General features: G+C 45.8%; 3 protein-coding genes across 7 annotated transcripts; 2 read left to right on the forward strand and 1 right to left on the reverse strand.

Moving 5' to 3' along the window:
* Positions 1-6,891: 6,891 nt before the first annotated feature.
* On the forward strand, positions 6,892-10,814 carry PIP4P1 (phosphatidylinositol-4,5-bisphosphate 4-phosphatase 1). 2 transcript variants are annotated; one of them, XM_047735942.1, is made up of 7 exons: positions 6,892-7,517; positions 7,859-8,049; positions 8,416-8,522; positions 8,958-9,063; positions 9,269-9,321; positions 9,423-9,513; positions 9,976-10,814. In XM_047735942.1, exons 1-7 carry the CDS (start codon positions 7,376-7,378, stop codon positions 10,117-10,119), a joined length of 834 nt encoding a protein of 277 aa, XP_047591898.1. In that variant the 5' UTR covers positions 6,892-7,375; the 3' UTR covers positions 10,120-10,814. The 2 variants fall into 2 exon arrangements, with proteins under 2 accessions (XP_047591898.1, XP_047591897.1); XM_047735941.1 differs by having other exon boundaries at positions 6,893-7,538.
* An 84-nt stretch (positions 10,815-10,898) lies between these two features.
* APEX1 (apurinic/apyrimidinic endodeoxyribonuclease 1) lies at positions 10,899-13,962 on the reverse strand. 4 transcript variants are annotated; one of them, XM_047735936.1, is made up of 5 exons: positions 13,813-13,962; positions 13,380-13,505; positions 12,997-13,181; positions 11,999-12,191; positions 10,899-11,674 (listed from the first exon to the last, which is right to left on the reverse strand). In XM_047735936.1, the coding sequence occupies exons 2-5, from the start codon at positions 13,435-13,437 to the stop codon at positions 11,157-11,159; spliced, it is 954 nt and encodes a 317-aa protein (XP_047591892.1). In that variant the 5' UTR covers positions 13,438-13,505; positions 13,813-13,962; the 3' UTR covers positions 10,899-11,156. The 4 variants fall into 4 exon arrangements, with proteins under 4 accessions (XP_047591892.1, XP_047591894.1, XP_047591893.1 ...); XM_047735938.1 differs by having other exon boundaries at positions 13,844-13,866; XM_047735937.1 differs by lacking the exon at positions 13,813-13,962 and adding an exon at positions 13,655-13,806.
* Positions 13,963-14,194: 232 nt separating this feature from the next.
* On the forward strand, positions 14,195-20,898 carry OSGEP (O-sialoglycoprotein endopeptidase). Its single transcript, XM_047735934.1, has 11 exons — positions 14,195-14,565; positions 16,009-16,128; positions 16,313-16,488; positions 18,698-18,793; positions 18,930-18,979; positions 19,124-19,202; positions 19,784-19,849; positions 19,958-20,048; positions 20,260-20,335; positions 20,437-20,535; positions 20,696-20,898. Exons 1-11 carry the CDS (start codon positions 14,451-14,453, stop codon positions 20,733-20,735), a joined length of 1,008 nt encoding a protein of 335 aa, XP_047591890.1. The 5' UTR covers positions 14,195-14,450; the 3' UTR covers positions 20,736-20,898.
* Positions 20,899-22,081: the final 1,183 nt, after the last annotated feature.

A 22,081-nucleotide genomic window follows, 5' to 3' on the forward strand; every position in this document is an offset into this window, starting at 1 on the left:
CTGCTTGTGCTCTCTCTCTCTCTCTCTCTCTCTCTCTCTCTCGCTGACAAATAAGTAAAATCTTAAAAAGAAAAAGGGGGGGGGGTCCCTCCTGAGGAGCCTCCAGATAATCATTACAGAAAGGAAGTTCAGCAAGCAAAGGGACAGGAATAATGGATAGGTAAGCAGGGGTGGAGCAGAGGGAGGGAGGGATGGAGCAGCAGAGGATTCTTCTAGTTTAGTAAATCTCCGAGATAATTCAGAATTTGCCTTAGTTTAGAACTAGTATCCTAGAAAGAAGGAATTTTTGAGTCATTAACACGTTTTGAGGCCTCGAAATGCTAGTTAAAATTAACTTCCCATTCTGGTTGTTGTTTAGCCTTATATCCTTTCTCTAATTGATTGCACAGATAAACTAACTTAGGAATCCCAAAGGAGCCCCGAGTTGGCCAATTAAATTTTAAATCATCCCAGGTAATCATTGTCCAGACAGATAGGAACTTGCAGGATGAGGGCCCATAATTCTTATACTTAAAACCAGCACTATTTCCAGAAGGGTGCCCAGCAGCCTTGCTTCAGAAAGCAAACTTCCAATTTTCAAGAGAAACTGTGAACAACAGCGGGCCACAGAGGACACTCCAATAAAGCCAAACCTCAAACTGGAAAGTTCAGATTACAAGAGGACTCAGCAGACTCTGGGACCACTGGGGAGTTAAAGGAGCAAGATGGACTCTGTAAGTACCTTATTTGAATATATGGTAGAGACAGAGGAGGGAGGTGAGACACTCCGCAGGCCCACTTCTGACACCATGTAATGTCAAACAAAATTTGCAATTAACTTGCAAGGCAAACAAAAAATGTATTTGGGTAACCTCCCAGTATGATGTGAAAAGGCTATTTCATCATTCTCTTGCTTTGTTTCCAAGTTTGGGATAATTTTTCTTAAGAGCCCTTTTTCATTCTCCCAACACATCCCCGTTCAGACAATAAATCACATGGCAACCAAACGTATAGAATATCGTGGATATATCCTCCACCTTCCCGGCCATCCTTTTCTTGACATATTCTTATCCAGGTTTATCCTTTAAGATGTGGCACCCAGAACCAAAAATTAAAAATCTCCACATATGCCTTGAACCATGAAGGCTACAGAATAATTCAGACTCCCATAATTTCAACACTATCTCAGCACAACGCATGGAATGAACAAAGATCACATTAGTAGCCACATGGTATCTCATTGGCTTATGTTGAGCAACTGAAATTTTCAAAGTCTTCTTTATCTAGAATGCTCCTTTTGTAAAAATCTTTCAAAATGCTGAATTTATTCCTCCTGACACATAAAATTATTCCCCTCTTCTGTATTTTCTTCCACCTATGTAGCCCTTTCTATTAGAACTCAGTTAATATTGAAACTCACCAGACTTCAAATATGTATTACCTCTGGTGAATATTGCATACACACACACACACACATATGTATATATATGTGTATATGTGTGTGTGTGTGTGTGTGAATAAACATTCTTTTTATTGTTCAATCAGTCTGGGTGGGTTTTGTTTTTTGTTTTTAAAGATTTTATTTATTTGACAGAGAGAGAGAGATCACAAGCAGGCAGGCAGAAAGAGAGGGGAAAGCAGGCCCCCTGCCAAGCAGAGAGCCCAACACGGGGCTCAATCCCAGAACCCTGAGATCATGACCTGAGCCAAAGGCAGAGGCCCTACCCACTGAGCCACCCAGGCGCCCCTCTTATACATGTTTTATAAAACAAATTGATGGGATGTCTGGGTGGCTCAGTTGGTTAAGTGTCTGCCTTCGGCTCAGGTCATGATCCCAGGGTCTTGGGATCAAGTCCTGCTGGGCAAGGAGTCTGCTTCTCCCTCTACCCCTTGCTCATGCTGTCTCTTGCTATCTCTCTCTCTCATATAAATAAATAAAATCTTTTTAAAATAGAAGCCCCAGCAAGCCAGCACATACAGTTGCTAGACATATGAGTAAGGCCATCTTGGACCATTCAGTTATTTCCAGTCACCCATTACGTATTCATGAATGAGCCCAGGTGAGACCAGCAAAAGAACCATGCAGCCAACACGCAAAATAACAAGGAGAAAACACATATCACTTTGTTTGGGGGTTGTTCATTATTTGCAACAGACAGCTGAAGACAAGAAGTATACCTCTCCTTCATGCCAGCAGGGATTTTTCCCACCTCTTTTATGGCTCTTCTCACAAATTACTGCCTTGCTTTATGGGTATGAATCTTCCGACCACTACCAGATTGTAATGTCACTGAGGGCAAAACAATTTATTGGCCTTAGATTTCTCCTATAGGACTATACTCAGAACTGTAGGTATTAGATGATGAGTCCATTTGCAGATTAAGTAATGGCTCCTTGGAATTCAAGTCCCAAAGGAATTTATTATAAGGCAGTTTTCATTGTGAGAGCACTTAGAGAACCACTGTCCTTCCTTAGTTCTGTTCCACACATATATGGATGGAGGTAAATCCGGCATTGAAAGGGATCTAAACAGGACATATTCAGGGATTATTCTATCAGATCTCCCATCAAAGCCTCACATTCCTGTCCAACAGAACATGCTTCTTACTGGTTAACATTTATGTCTCATCATGGGATGCGTGGGTGGCTCAGTTGGTTAAAGTCTCTGCCTTCGGCTCAGGCATGATCCAGGGATCCTGGGATCCAGCCCCGCATCGGGCTCTCTGCTCAGCAGGGAGTCTGCTTCCTCCTCTCTCTCTCTCTCTGCCTGCCTCTCTGCCTACTTGTGATCTCTGTCAAATAAATAAATAAAATCTTTAAATGGGATGCCTGGGTGGCTCAGTTGGTTAAGCCGCTGCTTTCAGCTCAGGTCATGATCCCAGGGTCCTGGGATCGAGTCCTCCATCGGGTTCTTTGTTCGCAGGGAACCTACTTCTCTCTCTGCCTCTGCCTGCCACTCTGGCTTCTTGTGTGTGCTCTCTCTCACTCTCTCTCTCTCTCTCTCTGACAAATAAATAAATAAATAAATAAAATCTATAAATAAAATCTTAAAAAAAAGATGTGGTTCATATACACAATGGAATTTTACTCAGCCATCAGAAAGGATGAATACTCACCATTTGCATCAACATGGATAGAACTGGAGAGGGTTATGCTAAGCAAAATAAGTCAAACAAAGAAAGACAATTATCATATGGTTTCACTCATATGTGAAACATAAGGAATAGCATGGAAGACCACAAGGGAAGGGGGGGGAAACTGAATGGGAAGAAATTAGAGAGGCAGACAAACCATGAGAGACTCTGGACTCCAGGAAACAAACTGAGGGTTACAGAAAGGAGGGGGGTGGGGGGATGGGGTAACTGGGTGATGGGTATTAAGGAGGGCACGTGTTGTGATGAGCAGTTGCTGTTATATGCAACTAATGAATCGCTGGACACTACATCAAAAACTAATATATGTTGGTTAACTGAATATAATAAAAAAATAAATAGACACCAAATATGGCTTTGGTGAAGGTGGAGAGAGTCATAAAAGGACAGGCTTTGGAATGTAAGTATAACTAACATACAAATAATGAACACTGTTACACTGTAGAGTGAACACTTGGGTTTGTGTGCCAGAAACACTATAAAGAACAGCAGACTGGCCTGTCCCCCTGTAGAGCTCCAGTCCCTTCCCCATTTGAATCCAGATGTTCCTTAGTTCATTAGGTGTATGTGGGACCTAGGTGGTGGGAGGATACCAGCATCTAAGTAGAACCTGTCCTGGGAAAGTTGTCTAACGATCAGAACCTAGGTGAAGTCTCCAGCTCCTGCAGCAGCCACAAGTGCTAGGACAGCAGCGATTCCTTTATCATCACGTATTTGGGGTGGGTTGTACTTCCTTCATTGTTAGGCTCAGTGGAGAGGCTTCTGGCTAAACTGGCCATGGTCCTTGGGGTTGTCTTTTCAATTCCCTGTCGCCTCCCAGATGTAAGGCAGTTACCATTTGAGCTATGACCTGGGGAAACTCAGTGTGGTTTACGTTCCCATAGAGACCACACAAGGTTGGAGGAGGAGGCTGGTGGGTACACTGCAAAAGGTGGGTTCGGAGGTTACTAGTAGACATCAGAGTTCTTCTTTAGTTTCTGGGAAGGGAGTGAGGTAGAACCCTTGTCTGAGGATTCTTCGGGAAAAGGCAGCCATTCCAGCATGGTTTTCAGTCAAGGATCCTCTACATTTAATAGATCTGAGCTAAAATGGCCCATCTGTCTCAATCAGATATTTACCACGACCATGAGCTGGTACCACCTTGTGTCTTTGTCTCCCAGTATTTCCTTCTCCTATGACAATGGGGTCCTTCCCATCTGTACTTGCTTAATTAGAGGAAATTACTTCAGTAACACCTAAAACAAAGACTTTTATTCTATCATCCATCATTAATCCCAGAATAATAGTCAGCTCATCCTACACTTACATAGTTAAAGAAACCCTCCTAAACTATTCTTTTTTTTTTTTTTAATTTATTTGACAGAGAGAAATCACAAGTAGGCAGAGAGGCAGGCAGAGAGAGAGGAGGAAGCAGGCTCCCTGCTGAGCAGAAAGCCCGATGCGGGGCCTGAACCCAGGACCTGGGATCATGACCTGAGCTGAAGGCAGCGGCTTAACCCACTGAGCCACCCAGGCGCCCCGACTATTCTTTACATAACAAGGGACCACTCACCTTGACTTCTGAACCTGCCCAACCTGAAACACCCAATAAAGTTGAAAGAATACAGTTCCCTAAGTGGGGGGATCCTGCTGTCTAGGTACGCATTTGGTAGAGCACTTTGGTAGGCTTGAAAATTGCAGGTGTCCCCTATTTTTTGCAAGTTCAAGTTATGCCACTTTGGTTTATGAAACACCTACATTAGTACAGGTAAACCTCAGAAATATTGCAGGTTTAGTTCCAGACCATTGGAACAATGATAATACCACAAGAGAGTGATTCAAGTGAGTTTTTTGGTTTCCCAATGTGTATAAAAGTTATGTTTACACAATATTATAGTCTATTAAGTGTGCAATAGTATATCTGAAAAGTACTTACCTTGATTAAATACTGCTAAAAATGCTAACCACTAATAAAAAAACTAAACCCAAAGATATATATACCTTGTCATCAAAATCTACAAAAGAAAATACAGATGGACATAAAAATTTAAATGTAATATATTTTTGGAACAACATGGCATAGTTGGAGATAGAAAGGTATAATCCAAAGGAGGTAAAGCCAACTCAAACGTGCATTCAAGAAGGAGCATAAAGAAATGATTTAATGTTCCTAGGATCTGTTTCCACCTAACAAGTAACTGAGAAGGCAAAAGCCCTTGGTATACTGACCCAAGATAGTTCAGTAATGAGGCTTAATCATTTGTTAATAAGTAACTCATATTTTTGAAAATTTCATAATGTCATAATTTATTACTGTTGCTTTTGGAAGGATGGATTTCATGAGGCATCCAATTAAAAAATAAAATTTCCCACCTGGTAAGAAAAAGGCTAACCAATCATCTGAGCTTTCAGCAAGTTGTAATCACTGATTACAGATCACCACAACCAATATAATAATAATGGATAAATTTGCAATGTTGTATAATTACCAAAAGGTGACTCAGACACGAAGTGAACAAATGCTGTTGTAAAAATGGCGCTGATAAATTTGCTTGACACCGGATTGCCACAACCTTCAGTTTGTAAAAAACCGCAATACCTGCGACGAGCAATAAAGCCAAGCGCACTAAAACGAGGTATGCCTGTAAATGTTTTCCCTAAGCGTAAGAAATCCGAAGAGCCTTTCGCTTTAAAAAAAAAAAAAAAAAAAAAAAAAAAAAAAGGAAAATAGCTTTCACCGTTCCGCCGCTGACTCCGGTGGAGGCAGCACGCCTAGAAGGGAAAGTGGCACCACCCAGCTCCTTCCCTGGGAACTACACTCAGCATGAAGCCGCCATAGGTTTGAATTGTGTCTTTGAAACTCTGTGCTTTTTTTTCTCCGTGTATTTTGTTCATCTCTTAGCAAGAAGTGTCCTACGGTATCAGAAAAGCCTAAGAGATTATTTTGGGGGTTTGGGACCACTCAAAAAATTTTCCATAATAATTAATGGTAATTGTTTCTTCCCTTTATTCACTTCAGCTTAAGAAAGATTTCATAAGACTTCTCCTTTCGGATACGGGTGTTTGGGGGGAACCTGTAGTCTTATCAGCTATGCAAGTTGAGTATGGAGGAATACGGATGAACCGGAGAGTGAGTAGGATTGGCTCTATGTTTAAATGCCCGAGCTGCTCAGCTTTTCCAGTACTTGTCAGAATCACCTTCATTAGCAGTATCCTGGGTGGGGCAAAGTTGTGACTAGTCTAAAAACGGTCTCATCTTGTCAGACTAAGTAATTAAAATATCCTTATACTTAATCGGGTCAAGAAATTGAGTGAAACATGAGATATCCTTGTAGTGGTAGATCCAGACTCATTGAAGAGGTGATTTCATAACCAGGGATGGGGAGTGGGAAGGTTGAGTCTGCAGGGCAGGCTCCTGGAGAAGCCAGGCTTGGGTTTGGTTCCAGAAGTGACTCCAGCGAGAAAGGCTGGGTAACCTTAACGTTTCAATCCATTTCGTACACATGGTACACATGTACAAATGGTACACATTTACTCCAACTTTTTACAGGTGCCTTTGCAGCCTGCCTAATCACCACCGACCTCCCTCCTTTCTCAGCTCCGCCCCAGCTCTGACACTTTCACTGCCGGCTCCTTCAACCACGCCCCCGGCTTCTGGACCAAAATTCGGACCAATACAGTTGCACCCCACGGGTCACAGGACCAGAGAGGCCAGCCAATTGGAGACCAACTGTAACCGCAAAGAGGAGATGTCTTTTAGTGGCATCTTTGGGCCAATGAGGAGCAATGATTCCGCGCCCACTATGGGCGCGTAACAGAGGACGCGCGGCTTCCCGAAACACGTGACCAGCCCGCTGAAGCCGCCTAGCCCCACCTCCTGGTCTGGAGGTAACGCGATGGCCACGCTTCCAATGGCTCGCAGAACCTCTCGTCACGTGCAGTTTTTGCAGGCCCAGCGGCCTCCGGGAGGTCATGTGACAGTTGACGTTGCCGCGGCTTTCCCCAATGGAAAAAAAGAGCTGCCTTGGCAGGACCAAGAATTGATTTGTGGCCACGAATAACAGCACGGCCGGGGCGGGGATAGCCTATCACGTGCTTGCGGGACGGAATCGGGCGGGGTGGGCCACTGGTTGCGGGGCGAGCTGGGCGCGAGGCGCGCAGGCGCCCTGGGGACCCGGTAGCTGCGGCGGCGGTGGCTGCGGAGACGGCAGCGGCGGAGAGAGCCGGATCCTTGGCCGAAGGAGGAGGCGGTGGCGGCGGCGGCCATGGCGGCAGACGGAGAGCGATCCCCGCTGCTCTCCGAGCCCATCGACGGTGGCGCCGGCGGCAACGGATTAGTGGGGCCCGGCGGGAGTGGGGCTGTGCCCGGGGGAGGCCTGACCCCTTCCGCACCACCGTACGGAGCCGGTAAACATGCCCCGCCCCAGGGTAAGCCGGGGCGGGTCCGAGGTGTTCCCGGGGGTACTCTTGAGCAGCGGGAGGGGGCGGGGCCTGGGGCGGAGGCGGGGCCCCAGCGCCAGGTGCGGAGCAGTTGCACCTGTGACTGGGTGAAGCTCTCTTTCTTTCGCAATTGCCATGGAGCTTGGGAAAGGAAGGGGCTTCTAGGGAAGCTGATTGAAGCACGGATTATAAGAAGCCCGCCGAGCTAGGTCAGAAGGGTTGAGGACGAAAAAGAGTTCCTTGACCCTTTGGAGCATCAGTGAGGTGTCTGCAAGTGATGCCACCCTCCTTTTTACTTTCCTCTTCAGCATTTCCCCCGTTCCCTGAGGGACACCCCGCCGTGTTGCCTGGGGAGGACCCGCCCCCTTATTCCCCTCTGACCAGCCCGGACAGTGGGAGTGCCCCTATGATCACCTGCCGAGTCTGCCAGTCTCTCATCAACGTGGAAGGCAAGATGCATCAGCATGTAGTGAAATGTGGCGTCTGCAATGAAGCCACTGTGAGTTATACATATCTATGAAATGGCCCTGTTTCCTAGATCCTCTTTCTGATCCCTCGATTCTAGACCCTGACCTTCAGGTGTTAGCCAAGTGCTAGTCATGAAACCCCGGTTTCAGTTCCAGGAGTCTCACACTGTCATTTCTCCAGAAGCCACTCCCTGAAGATAATGTTTACAATCCTGTACCTTCATACCTGTCCTGGATACTTAAGCCTAGTTTTTATTTGTGAATCTCATGTTATAATTTCATCTGTCTGTCCTGGCTAAAATCTTATTTCTCTCATCTCTCCTCAGAAGGTGTTTTTGGAGGAAATGGAAGGGATTGGAATTAGAGGTTTGCTTACCGATGTCCTCATTATTCTTTAGCCAATCAAGAATGCACCTCCAGGGAAAAAATATGTTCGTTGCCCCTGTAACTGTCTCCTTATCTGCAAAGTGACTTCCCAGCGGATTGCCTGCCCTCGGCCCTACTGGTAAGAGACATAAGGTGGAGAATGGCATCAGTGGGAAAAATTGGAAAGCCGTAAAAAGGATGAATGTTCGCAGAGAACCTTAAGTTGAAAGAGCCTCGTGTTTATTTAGAAAGAGAAAAATACTGCGGACTGTTGTATCTTTTAGAATATTATAGCCATCTTTTACATCTGACAATAAAAAGATTGGGGTGAAATGGTGTCTTATAGGAAATAGAGAGACTAGTGGGCTGGGTGAATTATCATGAAATAAAAGAGAAATTAGCGATCTGAAGTTTAAACTGTGTTATTTCTCAATTCCCTGGGGATAGGGTTGGGGTGGTGTGGGGTATAGTACACGTACAGAGAAGTAGAGGAGTGGAGGGGTGTGGAGGAGGGATAGTGTGGGGACCTTTAAGATTAAAAGTTATTTAAACGTAGTCATTTTCTTCTTTACAGCAAAAGAATCATCAACCTGGGGCCTGTGCATCCAGGACCTCTGAGTCCGGAACCACAACCTATGGGTGTCAGGGTTATCTGTGGACATTGCAAGAATACTTTCCTGGTGAGGAGGAATATTGGGAAGTCTTGGGAAGGAGGGGGAGAAACAGAAGTAATCATGAATGTATTTCTGAGTTATGATAATTAATCCTAAAAAGGCTTGTTCTAATTTCCCTTCTATTCATTTCCTACCCTCCCCTGCCCCCAAGACCTTCATCAGACATGGCCCTGCTTCTATTAATTGGTTCTCCCCTTTTTGTTCTCCATAGTGGACAGAATTCACAGACCGAACCTTGGCCCGTTGCCCTCACTGCAGGAAAGTGTAAGTGATTGGAGAGTGGCATTGTTGAGTGACTAATTGTTGACATGTGTGGGAAAATCTGCAAGGCCTTTGCAAACATCCATTTGTTTGCCTCCCCACAGGTCATCTATTGGGCGCAGATATCCACGAAAGAGATGTATCTGCTGCTTCTTGCTTGGCTTACTCTTGGCCGTCACTGCCACTGGCCTTGCTGTGAGTAATCTTGATCCAGCCCCTCTCATTCTTCAGCCTCATCTCCATAGCCTAAGATTTGGGAAATGGCTACCTTAAAAACAGTGAAAGATTAACTGAGGGGGTTTTGTTTTAATGTGTAGGCGAACTGAACTTGAAGGTAACTGATAATCTTTATTGTTAACTGTAGGAGTAAAAATCAGCCATCTTCTTTATGCAGAAGATAGGGCAGTGGAGAAATGGGTTAAATTAAAGAGTTGTTGTAAGGAAACCTGGCTCATCTGTTAGAAAAACTGACAGATGTCTAGGATTATATAACTTATGTACGTGCCTAGGGGAAAGGAGCGGAACAATTGGCTAAGGTGGTCCCTGAAGATGGATACACATGGATAGGGAACCAGGGATTGAAGCTCCCAGTCTGTTACTACAATTTCTAGAAAATGTTAAGAGATCAACAGTAACCCCATCTTCCTTCTTCATCAGTTTGGCACATGGAAGCATGCACGGCGATATGGAGGCATCTATGCAGCCTGGGCATTTGTCATCCTGTTGGCTGTGCTGTGTTTGGGCCGGGCTCTCTATTGGGCCTGTATGAAGGTCAGCCACCCTGTCCAGAACTTCTCCTGAGCTTCATGACAACCCACAGACTGTGCCTGGCCCCTCCCTGGTGGGGACAGTGACACTACAAAGGGAACCGTGGTAAAAGGCTCCCTCGGCTTCTGTAAAGGGAGCCAAGCAGCTGCCTTCCTTTTCCCTGGGGAGAGGTAGGAAGGAACCAGGCCCTCACCTAGGTTTGGAGGGGTAGAGAAGACCACTGCTGGCCATCTGCTTTCCTCCAAGGGCTGCTGTGTTTAGGGTGAAATAGAATGTTGCCCCTAAACCTGGGTCCTAGAAGAGGGTTCTAGCCTTGTCCTTCTATTATGCTCCCTGAGAGCCATTCCTGTCCCTTAAACATTCCAGGGCAGGGTGGGGGTGGGTAGCCCTGGGGGTTCCCTCCCTCTTGTGCACCATTAGGACCTTGCTGCTGCTATTGCACTTCACCAGGGGCTGGCTCTGGCCTCAGTACCCTCAGTCTCCTCTCCCCCCATTCCGTGTCCTGGGGGGGTGGGGTCAGCCGCTGCTCTGTACAGAACCACAGGAACTGATGTGTATATAACTATTTAATGTGGGGTATGTTCCCCCGGTCCTGTATTTCCCTTAATTCCTCCTTCCAACCTTACCCCCTAGTTGGGAGTATTTAACTGGGCTGGGTAGGGTTGCTCTGTCTTGGGGGAGGCTAGGGATTCATCCTGTGCTTGTAAATAAATACGGTCATGACTATCCTTTTCTAGTTGTTTATCTTTATATGTAAAAAACGAGGGGAATTTGTAGCCCCACGAAGGGGTAGAATACAAAGACGGCAAGGCTGAAACTATGGCTCTTTATTTTCATGTGGACAGTTCAAAGGAAGTCATCAGTAGCTTTTTTTAATGTAAAAAAAAAAAAGGGGGGGGGTTTAAAGAAAAGCATCAGTAGTAGGCTGGTTGAAGGATTTGTATTGTTAGAAGGGAAATACAGTGCACATATTTCTAGAGAGCAGTTTTTAAAGATGTTTTGGGGAGGTTAAGTTTTAAAGCTAAATTGGGGGGCTTATTTCCCAGTTTTAAAGTAATTTAGGGATGGTGTCACAGTGCTAAGTATAGGGTGATAGGACAGTGGTCACTACCCAGGGCCTTGGAACGGATCTTGCTGTCACACAATGCAGGTAACAGAGAGTGAGACAACAAAAAGTAATCAAGGCGCCAACCGACATTTTTGGATCGAGCATTCATCATATAGGTCCAAAAGGTATAGGCATAGGCGGTGTTGGGGTAGAGGTGCCGGAAACTGTCAGCCAGTGGCACAGCCTGTAGTAATTCCCCAAAGCCTTGACGCTCTTGTGGAGTGAAGCCAGCATTCTTTTTGTTTCCCTTGGGGTTGCGAAGGTCGATTTCTTCATGAGCCACATTGAGGTCTCCACATAGCACAAGGGGCTTTCGGGAAGCCAAACCCTTCAGGAATTTGCGAAAGGCTTCATCCCAGCGCTGCCGGTACTCCAAGCGTACCAGACCTCGGCCTGCATTAGGTACATAGGCTGTTACCAGCACAAATGCATCAAATTCAGCCACGATCACTCGGCCTTCCTGATCATGTTCCTCTTCACCTACAGAAATGATGAAACAAAATCAGCATAAAAAAGTGTAAGAAGGGGCCTCTGGTTAGCTCAGTTGTTAAGCATCCGCTTTCAGCTCAGGTCATGATCTCAGCATCCTGGGATTGAGCCCCATGTTGGGCTCCCTGCTCAGCAGGAAGCCTGCTTCTCCCTCTCTCACTCCCCCTGCTTGTGTTCCCTCTATTGTGGTCAAATAAACAAAATCTTAAAAAAGTGTAAGAAAAGGAAAAGCAAAGAAAATAATTCACATTAGGAGCTGGGGTAGGGTATTAGCCGTTGGAAGAGTTCAGGGATTAGAAATGAACAGGGTCTCACCAATGCCATAGGAGACTTTCAGGGGGCACTGGCGGGAAAGCAGGCCCACACCACTGTACCCCTCCTTGTCTGAAGGAGCTGACCAGTACTGATGGGATAGTCCAGGTAGCTCTTGAAGTTCAACTGGTAGTTTGTTCTCTGAACATTTGGTCTCTTGGAGGCAGAGTATATCTGGGGCTTCTTCCTTTACCCACTGTGAGTAAAATGAAAAGTAGAAAAAGTACTATCAATTCAGACATTCACTAAAGACTCTGTGCCAAGTACTAGAACTACACTGCTTAGACACAATCACTATGCTTAAGAGTCTAAGCACGTGGCACCTAGGTGGCTCAGTTAAACATCTGCCTTAAGCTCAGGTCATGATTTCAGGGTCCTGGGATGAGCCCAGGATTGGGCTCCTTGCTCAGTGGGGCGTCTGCTTCTCCCTCTCCATTTGCCCCCCCCCCACCCTTTATGCACTCTCTCTAATAAAATATTTAAAGAAAAAGTCTAGTAAGCCTAACAGCTAAATTCTATAACTGGCAACTAACAGGAAAAATGAGTATTACATGCAAAGCTGAAGAGACGGTATTTCTTTCATAGGCAATGGATAGCCACGTTAAGATTTTTAAGCGGTATTTTTAAAATTTAAACTCCAGACCACAGGTGGGGCTCCAACTCACGACGCCCCAAATGAACCAGCGAGGCACTCCTAAACCGTAATTTAAATGGAAGACCTACTGGAGATGAAATGAAACAAGTCCAAAAACAAGGTGCATGGCAAAGAGTTGAAGCCATTAATTAAAACAATAGAAATGGAGTTGAAAAATTGGACATTTCTCAGAAATACAGTAGTTCTATAACTTGGTGAAGCTCCTCCTTTTAACTTTCACCAAAAAAAATCTACACACAAAGGGAAAATAAAACCTACACGTTGGGACTAAAATGTTAAGGTGATTAAATCCCAAGATCGTTCAATACGAAAGAATGTCCCTTCCCCCTCCCTGAATTCCACTCACATCTAAACCTTTCTTCTTAATCCAGGCTCGAAGCCCATCCACATTCCAGGAGCAGATCTTGAGGGTGGCCGATTTACCATTGGGGGAGGTTTTCTGATCTGGGGGGTCCTCATACAAGACTGGCCCCTCTCCTGCCTCTTTTTCGTTTTTCTTTGCTCCCGCCTTACTCTTCTTGGCTTCTGGCTCTACAAAATAAGTAATACACAATGATAAAATGTTGACAAAAAGCAACTTTGATCCGCTTTACTATAGACCCACTGAGAGTTGTTACTTCTTTACAGTCTGCAAGAATACACTGAGTACGTTCCCACTTCCCGTTCACTGAAGGAATCTGAAACCCCCATGGCAGCCTCTAGCGATAGGGGCTCATTTCGTTTTCTTACCAATCTTGGGTTCTTCCCCGTCTTCTACCACGGCTCCCTTTTTCCCACGCTTCGGCATCACTGTAACGAAAGCCTTTCTGAACCAGTACCACGTCGCCCACCGAAGCAGTATTTTTACCGTGTTCCCTGCAGACAGGAAGAGGTCGTGAAGTCAGCTAAGGCTGGGGAAAAGACTCCTCCCTCGGGCGCCCCCGCACTAGGTACTGCCTCTCAAACCATATTATCTCTGAATCCTTTCCCCGCCTCCATGTACCACAGGCCCTTCAGCCCCTCACCCACAAGACTAGATCATTTCAGGGTGCCTTGTGCAGTCCTCGTGAGATCCGCCCTCCGGCCAATCGAGGGCCTTAATTCAGAGTTTTGATTTAGGCTTGCGGATCAGACGTACGGGAAGCCCCTCTGCTGGGCAAACAAGAGCAACCCAGTATCTGACCTGCTCCGATCCCAGCCTGGCTCCTCCTTACCCGAGCACAAAGAGTCTTGCACACTGGGCCCCCACGTGGGTATGGTGAATGGTCACGTGACCCGAGGAGCACCGCCTCAGGCAGAGGAGTGCGTGTGACTGGTCGTCTGGGACCATGTGACAGAGAGGCTCGGCCTTTCCCGCTCCCCGCCTTCAAGTCTCCAAGGGACTGAAGGCCCCAGCCTTTCCTTCTTGGGCTGTTTATGGTGTGCCAGATGCACGACTTGTTCTACCACCCCGACCGAAGACTCCCAGTGCTGGGCAAGAGCGGGAATTTAATCAGTGGAGGTGTCTGGACTGGACCACGGGAGAGAAGTAAAGGAATGGCTAGGAATGTAAGGAGCAGATGCCAGCTCAGCGTCCCTGGCAGTTAGGAGGACAGGTCCTTGAAGGGGCCTTGATGGGTCGCCGGGACGACGGGGGTGGGGCTGGCGCGGGCGTGCGAGCCTTGGAGCCCTTTGGGGCCCGTCTCGGTGCGCGCTTCTCCCTGGCACCTGGCGTTTGAGTCTTCCTGCGCGCTCCGGAATCCGCGGCCCGGCGCGGCCTGGTGAGGGCCCTGCGGCTCCTGTGGTAGCCAGCCCTGCCGGCGTTTTCTCTCAGTCTCCGCCATGCCGGCGGTGCTAGGGTTTGAAGGCAGCGCTAACAAGATTGGCGTGGGAGTGGTCCGCGATGGCGCGGTGCTGGCGAATCCGCGGCGGACTTACGTCACGCCTCCGGGCACAGGTGCGTGTGGGGGGGACTAGAGTTCGCCGCGCGCTCCTCGGCATGGCAGCACCTTCCATCTGTCTGAGCGCTGGCTAGCAAAGTAGGGCGTGGGGCGCGTTGTCCGCTTGTAGAGGTTTTTGCCCCGAATCTCTGAGATTATGTGACAGTATGAACATGACAGGCTGATGGTTAGAAGAGTCACAGGCATTTGGACATGTATCTTCTGGGTTTCTTTTGCTTTTATTAAGTGCTTTTTATATACTAATCGTCAGCTGGATGCTAGATACAAGAGTAGATATTAGGAACAGCTATGGAGTCGGACGTAAGAACAAAACTTTACGGTATGATGAACAGTATAACAGATGCAATCAGAATTATCTAGAATGAGAAGGAGTGTAGAGACTTCCACCTTGGGTGTTAGACAGGAACAGTAATATTCGTGTTCTGTATTTGGTTTGGGGCTTATGTTCCTGACTCTTTAAATGGAAATAATAATATCTGCATTATTGGGTCTTAAGAAATAGGTGAAATTACTAAACATATTACAACTCATCTAACAAATGTTATTTCTAAGTTATTATGTTTTTTTTTTTTAAGATTTTATTTATTTATGTGAGAGAGAGAAAGTGAGAGAGAGCACGAGAGGAGAAAAGGTCAGAGGGAGAAACAGACTCCCCGCAGAGCTGGGAGCCCTATGTGGGACTGGATTCCGGGACTCCAGGATCACGAACTGAGCCAAAGGCAGTTGCCTGAAGCCACCCAGGCGCCCCTCTTACATTGTATTTTATCCACCATCCCTTAAAACTCCTGCATATAAAGGAGAAGGCAACTGACTTGCATATACCTGCAAAGCCTCCCTGAAATGATGATGTTGTGATGGGTTACTTGTTAGAACATATATATCTTGTGTTTAGTAGTCACTCCTTTAGGCATTTTGGCACCAGGATTACAAAGATAAATAGCCAGTGCTTTACGATGCTCATGGTTAAACTGGGGAAACTACAAATAATTATAATGCTCTAATTGTTATATGTCTAATGTGGTGTATAGAGTATAAAGATGTGATTGTGCATGGGGTTTGTAGGGCCACAGAGCAGATCACCAAAGGGTGAAGTGAAAAGTAGCTTTCACTTGAATTGAGTCCTGAAGGCTGAGTAGGAGTTGGGTATGAAGAAGGGCATTTCTGGAGAGCTGGTATGCCTAGCTGAACAGGCTAGGATGTATCTGAAAACCTGGAAGACAAGATGCTTGAGGAGAGTGAAAGGGACTCTTCCTACACTGTGTAAATGTTAAAAACAAAACAAAAGAAAAAAACAGTTGTTTTGCCAGTAAAATGGGTTTATTCAGGAATAGTAGAGAATTGCAATTTGGATCAGGGAATCTATGGCAAAACCATAGGCAAGTCTACCTGCCTTTGCTATAGAAAAACTCTGTGATCTCTGACCTGTGTCCATCTCCTAGGATTCCTTCCGGGTGATACTGCTAGGCATCACCGAGCTGTTATCCTGGACCTGCTACAGGAGGCACTGACAGAGGCTGGATTAACCTCCCAGGATATTGATTGCATTGCCTACACCAAAGGTATAGCTGGGATAGTGGTTGACAAAAATGAAGAATATACCTGGAGCCTGGCTAGGTTAGAATAGCCCTCTGCTCTCCTTTCCTACCACCACTACCCCTACCTCACCTCTTGCATCCCTTACTTTCCCCAGCTCTGTTTTTCCCAGTGTCCATAGGATTCTAACTCCCATTTCTGTCCCCCTAGGCCCTGGCATGGGTGCCCCACTGGTTTCTGTGGCTGTTGTGGCCCGCACTGTGGCCCAGCTGTGGAATAAGCCATTGCTGGGTGTCAACCACTGTATAGGCCACATTGAGATGGGCCGCCTTATCACCGGAGCCACCAGCCCAACTGTGCTGTATGTCAGTGGAGGAAACACACAGGTATTTGGAGTACTCTATCATTCCCTCGTCATTTCTAAGGCACTGTGCCAGCAACTTTCATGTACTCAGTGTGGCACCTGTGGGAACAAAGCTGGGCTCATCTGAACCTAAAATGTTATGCACTAGAAAACCCACAAGAAAGTTTGCATTATTGCAGATTTGGGCAGGATGATCACGATATTGGATGGCATTTATTTAAAAGATTGTACTCATTTATTAGAGAGACAGAGAGAGAACATGAGCAGGGGAGAGGGAGAAGCCGACGACTTCCCCCTGAACAGGGAGCTCAGTGCGGGGCTTGATCCAAGGACCTTGGGATTATGACCTGAGTGGAAAGCAGAAGCTAGTGACTGAGACACCCAGGCGCCCCTTACATGGTTTTTATATATGTGGTTATAAAGATAAGAAATTTCCAATTTAGGGGCGCCTGGGTGGCTCAGTTGGTTAAGCCGTTGCCTTCGGCTCGGGTCATGATCTCAGGGTCCTGGGATCGAGTCCCGAGTTGGGCTCTCTGCTCAGCGGGGAGCCTGCTTCCCTCTCTCTCTCTGCCTGCCTCTCTGTCTACTTGTGGTCTCTGTCTGTCAAATAAATAAATAAAATCTTAAAAAAAAAAAAAAGAAATTTCCAATTTAGAAAAAAAAGAATAGTAAATATTGAAGCCTTCAAAGTAATGAAAGGGTTCTTTCTTTTGTTAATCTGAAGCTTATTTTTTCTCTGTATCTTAGCAATTAAAACTAAGGGGCACTATGTGATGTGTTTTTTCACAATAATTTCATGTTTTGTTTTACGTTATTGGTAGTAAATAGAAGTTGTTAATCTAAGAGTATGAAAACAGAAATAATTTGAAAAACATTTTATAAGTGGTAGAAGGCATTTTAAGTTTATAGGTGAAGCCAGAGTTGTTTGGAGTACCATGCAAGACCTTTTTCTGTTGTGATTGGAGAACTCCAGTCTTTCTTTCCCACGGAACACCTGACAGGGTTATTTTTAGAAAAAGTGATCATCCCCAGCTAATGAAAGGCTTAAAATTTTATTTTGTGACATAGTTATTTAGGATGAAGCACATATTCCTATAAAAATGAGTGGGAACTTTTACAGGTAGAGGACATATAGCTGGCAGGGGCCTGAAGGGTGGCATACAAAATTAGGGACTTGGGGTATGCACAGTAGCAGTGGAGGCTTGCAAGAGTTACTGAAGAGAAGCAGTGATGGTTTTCTCTTCTTCCTTCTTGAAACCTGTTAAGGTGGGAAAACAGGGAAGATGATTGGGTAGAGAAGTAGACAACAGAAGTAGAAAGGCAGGATTTTTTTTTCCCTTTCCCTTTTGTGGCCAGCCTTTTTTTTTTTTTTTTTTTTTTTTTTAAAGATTTTATTTATTTATCCGACAGAGAGATCACAAGCAGGCAGAGAGGCAGGCAGAGAGAGAGGAGGAAGCAGACTCCCTGCCGAGCAGAGAGCCCAATGCGGGGCTCGATCCCAGGACTCTGAGATCATGACCTGAGCCAAAGGCAGTGGCTTAAACCACTGAGCCACCCAGGTGCCCCTGTGGCCAGCCTTTTAACAGCAGATTACAATCTATATCAGAATAGAAGGAAATCCTTAGCAGCACTGGAAAGGGAAAAGAACTTCTTGTGGTCTTAAGGAAACACTGAATGTTAGAAGTATACGTGTCAGTGGGTGGTAAATATTCTCTGGTAGAAGCTGGTCATATGTGAAGAATGAACATAAGTTGATTGCCATGCTGAGTTGGGTGTGTTATTAATGTGATCCAGTATAGGATTTTTGGAGGTTTTCAACTCTGCCTCTTGTGTTGTTTCCAAATAACACTGCCCTGGTAGAATAGTCTAGAAGGACTCTGGTTCCGTGCCTCCAAGCCGGAAAGCCTGTTTAATCCATAGTGTCAAGACTGCCTTTAAAGGATGTATTAGGAACCTCCAAGCTAGAAAAATGTATTTGAAATGAGAATTGCTTCTACCCTGACCTAGGGTGCCTTCCGTAGATTAGGAATCTGGTCTGGGAATTCTCAGGGTACTTTAAACTTAGATAAGAGCTATGAGAAAGTACCTATTCAGGGTTTGGGTGAGTTTTTTTGTTCCATTTTTTATTGGAAGCTGCAGCGGCCATGTTGGTCCTCTGCTATGTTCTTCCCCAAAGCCAAATACTCCTCTTTACAGACTTGAGGTTTCATGGACATCCTCATCACCCTTAGGTGATTGCATATTCAGAACATCGTTACCGCATCTTTGGGGAAACCATCGATATTGCTGTGGGTAATTGTCTGGATCGTTTTGCTCGAGTGCTGAAGGTAAGCCACTGGGGCTAGAGAAAACATAAGGTATGGATAAATTTCTGGGGAGCCATGGAAATGGAAGTAGGAAATAGTGAATTAGTTTCTTATGCTTTCTGAATATCTGATTCCATCCTCTTTTACCTTCTGCTAGATTTCCAATGACCCGAGTCCAGGCTACAATATTGAACAGATGGCAAAGCGGTAAGGGAACATAAGAGGGAGAAGGCTGACTGGTGGGTCTTCCGGGATTTCCCTGTACATACAGTAAGGAGGTTTGGGAGCAGTTTGGAGGGTGAGCAGCCAGCTGACGAAAGCCTTTGTGCCTCTACACTCACTCCCACACAGAGGCAAGAAGCTAGTTGAGCTCCCATATACTGTGAAGGGGATGGACGTTTCATTCTCGGGGATACTGTCTTTCATTGAGGTGAGTGTGGACAGGTGAGGAGAGAGCACTGCCATGCTTTTTAATGAGGCGTTTCTGTTTTGCTCACCATTGTATTTCCTATGTGTAGTGTAGTTCTGGTCTGTATTAATGATGCTGACTAAATTCATTAAGCAAATATTTATTAAACATCTGTGTGCCAGGCACTGTTCCAGGCAATAGCAGTATAGCATAGAGCAAAATAAAAATCTCTTTCTACTTGGCACTTACATTCTATTGGGGGGGTGGTAGTGACAAAGAAACAAGTGGGGGCGGGAGATAATAATACAATAAAAAGGGTCAGATAATGATAAGCATTAGGGAGAAAGTTGAGCCGAGTAAGGGGTTGGGAGGGTTGGGGGTGCCAGGGCAGACATTTGTGATTATTGAATCCCGAATAAATGCTGCCTATTCCATAGCTCAGTGCCAGTGAAAGGCAAAGTGCAGTGTAGACATGCTGGTAAGTGGAATTGTAGTGAGACACAGTGATCCTCCAGGCGCACTTATTTTTGCTCTCACGTCATCCCCAAACCATACTTCATTTATTTATTTATTTATTTATTTATTTTCTTCTTTAATTATAGGACGTAGCCCAGCGGATGCTGGCCACAGGCGAGTGTACTCCTGAGGATTTATGTTTCTCTCTGCAGGTAATGGGATAAAATGCCGGGAGAGAAAGTTGGGTCTGGAGGAGCTTTTACGTAGTAGAACAGAACCGGGATCCCCTCTGTTGTTCTCACTTTATCTGTCCCCCACAGGAAACCGTGTTTGCAATGCTGGTAGAGATCACAGAGCGAGCCATGGCACATTGTGGCTCCCAGGAGGCCCTCATCGTGGGAGGTGTGGGGTGTATGTATCATTGAACTGTGCGCCTCTTTCCTGTTCTTGGACATTAGTGTCTTCCTCCTGCTAGTCTAAATCTCTTAAGGGTTTGGGAAAATTAGAAGTTTCTGCTTCCTAGCTTGCCCCCAAACTCCTACTTCATAATTGTAAGTAAACACACATGAGGTGTACAGCTGGACCATGCAGAAAGGGCTGCCTACCCCCTACCTCCTCACAGGTAATTTGAGGCTACAGGAAATGATGGAGACAATGTGCCAAGAACGTGGAGCCCGGCTTTTTGCCACAGATGAGAGGTAAAGGCCCTTTCCCTTTCTTGATTTTTTTTCTTTTTTTCCTCCAATTACTATGATTCTTCACACTTGAATCCCAAATTTCATATCTTTTTTCTTCCTAGATTCTGCATTGACAATGGAGCCATGATTGCCCAGGCTGGCTGGGAGATGTTTCGGGCAGGACACAGGACCCCCCTTAGTGATTCTGGGATCACGCAGAGGTGTGTATCCTCCTGGTGGGGGTAGATAGGATTATATGGGAGGTAGGCAAAAATCAGCAGGGAAGAGGGTCTAGAATCATGAGGGTAGAGGGAATGGAGGCTTCTAAGGGATAGCTGTCCACCAGGTTTTCTGTGTGTGTTTTTTTTTTTTTCCCCACAGGTATCGGACAGATGAAGTAGAAGTGACTTGGAGGGACTAACAAGGTTAACAGGATCAGAGTATGTAGTGCCCTAAGTGGAGCTTACGGGAACTTGGGCCTTAATCTCTGTCCTGACCTGAGTGTCCTGGCAAGGCTATGGACTCCTGTCTCCCATCGTTTGAACCTCAGGTTGACTCAGCAATAAACCGTTTTTGGTTTTGTATGTTGGTAATTGGCTTGTGTTAATCAAGAATGAGGCAGGGTTGGCACTGGATAAATTCTTGTTAGTGGGGTGAGTGGGTAAGGAGGTAAGGGTCAGAGCAGAGCCTTGGCCGACTGTTCAGGGCTGCTGCTTTGAAGTTAAGATGGAGGGGCCATCTTTTTTTTTTTTTTTAAAAGATTTTATTTATTTATTTGACAGAGATCACAAGTCAGCAGAGAGGTAGTCAGAGAGAGAGGAGGAAACAGGCTCCCTACTGAGCAGAGAGCCCGATGCAGGCCTCGATCCCAGGATCCTGAGACCCTGACCTGAGCTGAAGGCAGAGGCTTAACCCACTGAGCCACCCAGGCGCCCTGGAGGGGCCATCTTAGGTGCTCTTCTAACATTCTCTTAATAATAATATTATCATTACTAATACTATTTTAGTGTCCTGCTTCATGCCAACTGCTTTGTGTTTGCCATCTCGTTTAAATTCTTTGAGGTAGGTTCTCAGGACTTGCCTCAAAATACCCGGGAGTCAGGTCTCATTTTGTACTAATTTGTAACTAAAGAGCAAAACTGTTTCTCCTCCGTGCACTTACTCCTACATACTCCACACACTTCCAGGGGCAGGCCTGTAGGGGTGCCCTGGATCCCTCCCTCCCTGCTCCAGCTGCCAGAACTAATGTCATCGTGGGCTTTATCTTGTTTGTTAGTCACCATGAGAAGTGACAAACTACCAAGGCACCTTCAGCTCTGCACTCTAATAACCATTACTCTCCACGCCTTTTTTAGTTTCTCCTGAAATTCTTTTGTGCTCTTTGGAACTAATAGCTGATTATTTGTAAAATTGCCTATATCCTCAAGTTCTCTTCTGAATGTTCTCTTTACATTCCTGCTCAGAGCCCCGGTTTCTCCCGAGGACTCTGCTTCTCCTACCGCCTCTAGTGGTGCTGTTTTCTCTCCCCCACATCCTTTGTACCACTGGCCCTGGAGGTGGGGGTGGGGGTGTCCTCATTTTTCCTCATTCTGTGTTGTCTGTTCCCTCTCGTCCCTACCACACCTTAGCTTTGAAACACATGTCATTTATTAGACTAGACCATGCCACAGCCGCTCCTATTAAATCTTGATTTTAGGTGTGCCTGGGTGGCTCAGTTGGTTAAGCACATGCCTTCAGCTCAGGTTATGATCCCAGGGTCCTAGGATG

Source organism: Lutra lutra, chromosome 7, assembly GCF_902655055.1.
Source record: "Lutra lutra chromosome 7, mLutLut1.2, whole genome shotgun sequence".
In the NCBI taxonomy this organism is placed as follows: Eukaryota; Metazoa; Chordata; class Mammalia; order Carnivora; family Mustelidae; genus Lutra; species Lutra lutra.

Bases quoted from the DNA above. Each gene is read 5' to 3' on its own strand.
- APEX1 (XM_047735936.1), bottom strand. From the start codon at position 13,437: ATGCCGAAGCGTGGGAAAAAGGGAGCCGTGGTAGAAGACGGGGAAGAA. The intron at 13,182-13,379 runs GTAAGAAAACGA...CTTATTTTGTAG, and splicing joins CGGGGAAGAACCCAAGATTG to AGCCAGAAGCCAAGAAGAGT. The intron at 11,675-11,998 runs GTGAGACCCTGT...TCATTTCTGTAG, and splicing joins GAAAGTCTCCTATGGCATTG to GTGAAGAGGAACATGATCAG.
- PIP4P1 (XM_047735941.1), top strand. From the start codon at position 7,376: ATGGCGGCAGACGGAGAGCGATCCCCGCTGCTCTCCGAGCCCATCGAC. The intron at 8,523-8,957 runs GTAAGAGACATA...TCTTCTTTACAG, and splicing joins GCCTGCCCTCGGCCCTACTG to CAAAAGAATCATCAACCTGG. The intron at 9,322-9,422 runs GTAAGTGATTGG...GCCTCCCCACAG, and splicing joins TGCCCTCACTGCAGGAAAGT to GTCATCTATTGGGCGCAGAT.
- OSGEP (XM_047735934.1), top strand. From the start codon at position 14,451: ATGCCGGCGGTGCTAGGGTTTGAAGGCAGCGCTAACAAGATTGGCGTG. The intron at 16,489-18,697 runs GTATTTGGAGTA...CATCACCCTTAG, and splicing joins TCAGTGGAGGAAACACACAG to GTGATTGCATATTCAGAACA. The intron at 19,850-19,957 runs GTAATGGGATAA...TGTCCCCCACAG, and splicing joins ATTTATGTTTCTCTCTGCAG to GAAACCGTGTTTGCAATGCT.